Source organism: Uranotaenia lowii, chromosome 1 (genome assembly GCF_029784155.1).
Source record: "Uranotaenia lowii strain MFRU-FL chromosome 1, ASM2978415v1, whole genome shotgun sequence".
Taxonomy (NCBI): Eukaryota; Metazoa; Arthropoda; class Insecta; order Diptera; family Culicidae; genus Uranotaenia; species Uranotaenia lowii.
This window is the reverse complement of record NC_073691.1, coordinates 187,585,307-187,591,306: the sequence shown is the minus strand read 5'-3', so window position 1 is coordinate 187,591,306 and position 6,000 is coordinate 187,585,307. Positions and strand designations below refer to the sequence as shown.

Below are 6,000 nucleotides of genomic sequence, written 5' to 3'. Positions count from 1 at the left end.
CGTACTGTACTCGCTAAGGTATGCTTTTTATGGATATGTTTTATCACGGCCCATGCGCTCGTTATAACGCGCCAATCGTAGTAGGCTGAAAATAGCATTAATTTTTCAAAACGGCCAATTTTCATTGAAAGTGAACTAAAAGTTAAAAACCATTTTTTGAGCGTTGATTTAGCCCAAAAAAATCTACTTTTAATTTTTTTTTAAATTTTGTTTAGCGGTGCGTATTTGCAACACAGTTTTGTTCTGTAGCTTTGAATATGGTTTTGAAAAATCATATTTTTAAAGCAAGATAATGAATTTAAGTACGTCTCGGTGGTCGAGTGGTTAGCGTTGTAAGACGGTAATCGCTGGTCCACTGATGGCATGGGTTCGATTCCCATCTCGGTACTGGGTATTAAATGTTAATCTTAAGTTGTCCACGTCATTTATTCAGTCTTTAAATCTAAATCGACTAAGACGGTGTGTGTCTTTTAAAAAATCATGAGCGATTGTAGAAAACACTTTTCTTCAACGAGTACACTCGTTTTTTACAGTAAATGTACGCGAAATACATAGCAAATCAGTGATTTGCTTAAGTGGGGCATAATAGAGCATGTTCCCCAACATACTAAACACGTTTGCAACAAAATAACCCTTTATGTATTTGATTTGAGGAAAATACGTTCAATGATCACTGAATCAACAGCTTGAAAAATGTATTTCGCCTATATACACTGTCATATTACCTATATGAACTCCATATGGGGCAGTAGTGCTAATATATATCTGCGACCAATACGAATCTTACAAAACAAAGCTATCAAGATGATAAAAAATCTTCCCTTATTACATACAACTGCACTGCTTCATAACTCAAGAGTGCTATCTTTGGATATGCTTAATATTTTTGAACTATGCCCGTACATGTACAAAGTTTTACATAATTTTATAAAACATCAACTAGATTTTTTTCTTACAACTGAATCTCAGATCCATAATAATATAAGTTCGGCACACATAAATCTGTTATCTAGAAGACTTCGAACCACTTTTGCCCAAAAATGTGTTGTGAATAGAGGAGTTAGCATGTTCAATTCACTTCCAATCAAACTAAAAAACTTAAAAAAGTTTTTGGATTAAAAAAAAAGTGAAAATTTTCTTAAACCTTAATAAAACAATTATCCGTTTAGCGAAAATCAGCACAGTAGAGTCCTCCCGCTCTTACGATCAACTGTTTAATGTTTCTGGGATATTGGCTCTATTATACATTGGATTGAGATGAAAATTTCCACATAGGAGTTTTAAGTGACGAGCAATCAATTCCAGGTATTAAATGCCGGGTCAGGGTTCTGCCAAAGGGGTCGTCCATATTAACTATTAACTGTTTTTGCAATATTGACGTTATTATGCATGGGATTCAGTACACGGATTGGTACCCTCAAAAGGTGGGCAATCGATTTCAGATTTCAAATTAAGTGTATGAGTGCAGCAAAAGGGGTCGTCCATATTAATTTATCAATATTTTTGTGATATTGGCGTTATTATACATCATATTGAGATGAAAAATTGCACATAGGAGTTATTAAAGACAAACAATTGATTCCTTCTATACAAATTTGGGTCAGGGTTCGGCCAAAGGGGTCGTCCATATTAACTATAAACGGTTTTTGCTATATTGACTTTATCATACATCGTATTAAGATTTAAATTTGTACGTGGGAGTTTTCAGGGACGGGCAATCGATATCGGTATCAAATTTAGTGTAAGAGGCCGGTAAAATGGGTCGTCCAAAATAATCATTCAATATTTTTGTGATATTGATGTTATTTTACATCGGGTTGAGATGAAAATATGCACATAGGAGATATTAAGGATGAATAAGGGTCGTCTTATTAATTGTTCACTGTTTTTGCGATATTGTCATGATTATAGGGTGATACGGTCAAAATTTGGTTAAGGGAAAACGCGTGTAAATCGGTGAAATCGTTTATTTAAAAAATCGAATTAATTTTCTTTTTCAAGTTTAATTAGTATCAAATTCAGGAAAAATATTCAGTTAGGCTTCCGCTGACATGCTGCTCGTCCTTAGTAGTTTTTTGGTCTTTCTTCGGTTCCGCTTGACAATAGCCCAGTATTTCTCGATTGGGCGGAGCTCTGGCGTGTTGGGAGGGTTCTTGTCCTTGGGAACCCTGCACGTTGTTGGCGGCGTACCACTCCACGGCCTTTTTACCGTGATGGCAAGATGCCAAATCCGGTCAAAACAGTACGGAAAACCCGTGTTTCTTCAGGAAAGGCAGGATACGTTTATTCAAACACTTTTTCACGTAACTTTCTTGGTTGACAGTCCCGGAAGCTATGAAAGTGCTGTTTTTCAAGCCACAGGTACAGATGGCTTGCCAAACCAGATATTTCTTCGCGAACTTTGACAGTTTCATGTGCTTGAAAATATCTGCTACCTTTCCCCTTGCTTTTGCCGTATAAAACTCCTGTCCCGAAAGCTGCTTGTAGTTGGCTTTGACGTAGGTTTCGTCGTCCATTACCACGCAGTCAAACTTCGTCAGCATCGTCGTGTACAGCCTCCGGGATCGCGCTTTGGCCGTCGTATTTGGTTTATCATCGCGATTTGGAGTCACTACCTTCTTGTAAGTCGATAGTCCGGCTCGTTTTTTGGCTCGATGCACGGTTCTAGACGATACACCCAACTTATTTGCGGCATCTCGGAGAGAGAGGTTAGGGTTTCGCTTGAAACTACCGGCAACTACCGGCTTCCGGTTTTCGATTTCCCCCCGATCCAGACTTCCTGGCTGTCGACAAACGTTCCCCAAACACTTCAATTAGATTTGTAACGGTTGATTTGGCAACTTTTAGCGATTTTGCCAGCTTTGCGTGCGAGTAGCTTGGATTTTCGCGATGCGCGAGCAAAATTTTGATACGCTGCTCTTCTTCCTTGGACGGCATTTTGACAACTGAAGAGTGAATTCCAAAATCAAAATAGAAGCAACATTTTACACACACACACACTTTCAAAATGAGGCTTGTTCAGGTTTTTTAAATGCAAAATTGAAAGAAATACGTCAAGTTGATATTGACCGAATTTGACCGTATCACCCTTAAGAGTAGAGTTGGGTAGCTTAAGTTTCTCTCGTCAGTTAGTTAGTACGCGGCAGGATAGCGAGCAGGTCTTCTAGGCGGTTTAGTGGCGGAATAATCTGGTGAGTGAATTCCATTTCCATTGCAGATTTGGCGACAGATTTTCAGGACAATTTTTTTTCCTAAAAGCTTTCAAACAAAGATCGTAGAACCTGTAACAAAAATCAGCCATCAAAGAAGTATTTGAAATCTTTTTACGTGTTCCCGTGAAAGTGTTGCTAAGTTTACAGTTTGTTTCATTTCAAAAATATCATTACTAAAAAATCAAATAATAACAAGTGACTTCAAATGGTAATAACAAGTTTGAACACCAAAAGTGATTGCGAGTTGGAAGGACCGCAGTACAATTTAATAGATTACGAGTTGAGAGGACCGCAAAAAAAGATAAATTGCGTGTTGGAAGGAATGCAACAGAATTCAATAGATTATAAATTAGGAGATCCGTAATAATCCTGTTTTCATCGCGTGTTGGGAGGACCGCAATGAAATATTTAGAACTATATGAACTTATAGTGTCTTTATATGCTACCTCCTGCGAAGATATATTGCACTCTGCTCCCTTTATGTGACTGTAAATGTGAGTGTAGAGCTTTGCTTTTCAAAATAAACCGAATAATTTTGATGGCAGTAATTTTTTCCCGTCATGTGAGTGGTAAGGTTCCGTCAAATGAGTAACGAAAGTGAGCCGTTCTGGTTAAGGAAAATCGGTTGTCAAGCAATCGTGACGGGACAAAAATGGCAGTTCTGGTTCTAACAATGATTGATTAAAATTCTCATCCATGTAAAACTTACGGGTTAGTAAAAATTTATTTACAAATATTGGGATTCATCCAAACTACTTTCATTGAATAACCTGCGGAAATATCCCGAAGCTTGGAGCAAATTTCGTGGACTGTCAAACTCCACTACTCGTCCAGCATCCATCACCAGTATCCGATCGCTATCCATAACCGTGTGCATTCGATGAGCGATGGTCAGAATAGTACAATTTCGGAAGTGCTCCCTGATGGTACGCTGAATTAGCATATCGGTCCTGTAAGATTGAATTTGTGAATTACTATCAACACTTTCTAGAATTCCGCAATTTGTAAATCTCAGCTCAATCTACCAATCGGTTGGCGATTGAATATTCATAGCCATCCCAATTGGCAAGTTCTCGAAATAAATCGCACCTAATTGAGCCCTGGCCGCAGCCATAAATCCCGAAACCGAGAAACCCGAAACTTACTCCTGATCCATGGAGGCCGTCGCTTCGTCCATCACCACTATTCGGCTGTCCCGGAGGATGGCCCGGGCCAAACAAATCAGCTGCCGCTGACCGACGCTGAAGTTGGCTCCCCCGGCCGCTAGTTTCGTTTCCAGTCCGCCGGCACAGTTCCGGATAATGGTTTGCTTTAGCTCTACCTGCGAAACAAGAAGAAACATTTTAAGAAAATTCTAAAGCTCCTATGTTTATCGGTCGAAAAATGCCGCCCGGTGCCATTATTCCATTCTGCCCTTTTCTTTAGGTTTCAAAGACAAGGGCACAAGATATTTTATCAATAATTCAGCGGGGCTATTTCAACTTTTTCACCTTCTAGGGCTGTCTTACGGGGGGAACCAAAAGTTGAATGGAAGTGATTCCTACCCTTCCTTTTCCTTCGGAAAGACATTGAATAAGCGGGAAGAAAGTGATAAAACCAATCTCGACGGATCCGTTGTTTCTCCTTGGTAAGCTCATTCGAACCGAGGAAATCCCGTTGTTTCCAAAAGTTAAAAATTCATAGTCTCTTGGGATATTTAGATTCTAGGGTTGGTTGAATAGATATGTTTTGGAGAACCCAATAAAAATTTTCATACAGCCTTTTGTTTCAGTTATTTGGAATGTTTCGTTTGTGAAATATTTTTGGAACATTGGAGTGCAGGAATCAATAAAAATATTTAAATTTTTGAAATCAGTTCGGCCTCCGAGCAGGGTTGCCAACATTTTATTTAAAAAATTAGAGACTTGTGAAATAAAAACCAGGATTCGTCAAAGTAACGGAAAGTGATGACCTTTTTTGTTTTTTGGTCGGCGATCCACATTTTCACGTCAGCAATTGCGGCTCCTTACTATCCACTTTTCATCACATTCGCAAAAATCAGGCAAAATCAGGCTTACTTTCAAAAAATCAGAAAAACCCAATGGCTCGTCAGGTTGGCAGGCTGAGCCTCGACGAATCCTGAAAAATCAGGCATATTGGCATCTCTGCTTCTGAGTGTAATCCTCTAGCGCTGATCGTGCTCCACTCGTTATCCAAGTTTACACGAGCTTGCAAGCGACTCGGACGGCAAGTTTGAGAGCTTCCACATCTGATTGGGAGAAAGATAATTCCAGCCAAGAGTTCCCTGGTGTTTCAGGCATACAACTCTGTGTAAATAAAGAAATTTTTTTTTAGACTCACAAGCTGGGTTGCCTGGTGCCCTGATTTGTCTGTAAAACGCAGAATTTCGACCCAACATCCCGACATTGCTCAGAAACAGATTTTGTCCTGATTTTTGCTGAGATTTTACAGACTTTCAAAATTAATTGAGAAATGAATATTTATGTATCCAATATGTTCCATTAGTATGTATGTTGGTAATCCACCATGGGTGCACGGATTCACCGCAGTTTCTGCCAAAGTATGTGCTCACATGCATTCTTAGATTCTTAGGATCGACAAATCTCCAATGCAGCGCGCCACCATACCCGGACCCCATGGCTTCGTATGAACTGTTATGGAGTGAATGTATTGTGTTTATGTAGGTTTATTTTGGAAGAACGAGTCAATCAGGTGGGCTAGTTTACTTACAGGTATTCCGGCATCCGTGTATATACCTGGCCAGCTTGCAACTGATTGAACATTCTTA

General features: G+C 39.4%; 1 protein-coding gene across 1 annotated transcript in view; it reads right to left on the bottom strand.

Moving 5' to 3' along the window:
- Nucleotides 1–3,939: 3,939 nt before the first annotated feature.
- The window catches only part of LOC129738225 (probable multidrug resistance-associated protein lethal(2)03659), a 33,754-nt gene continuing 31,693 nt past the window's right edge, over nt 3,940–6,000 (bottom strand). The window contains exons 10-11 of the mRNA XM_055729415.1: nt 4,358–4,533; nt 3,940–4,162 (exon numbers count right to left, since the gene is read on the bottom strand). Of these exons, the coding sequence (XP_055585390.1) occupies nt 3,940–4,162; nt 4,358–4,533 (399 nt within the window). The remainder of the gene's footprint in view (nt 4,163–4,357; nt 4,534–6,000) is intronic.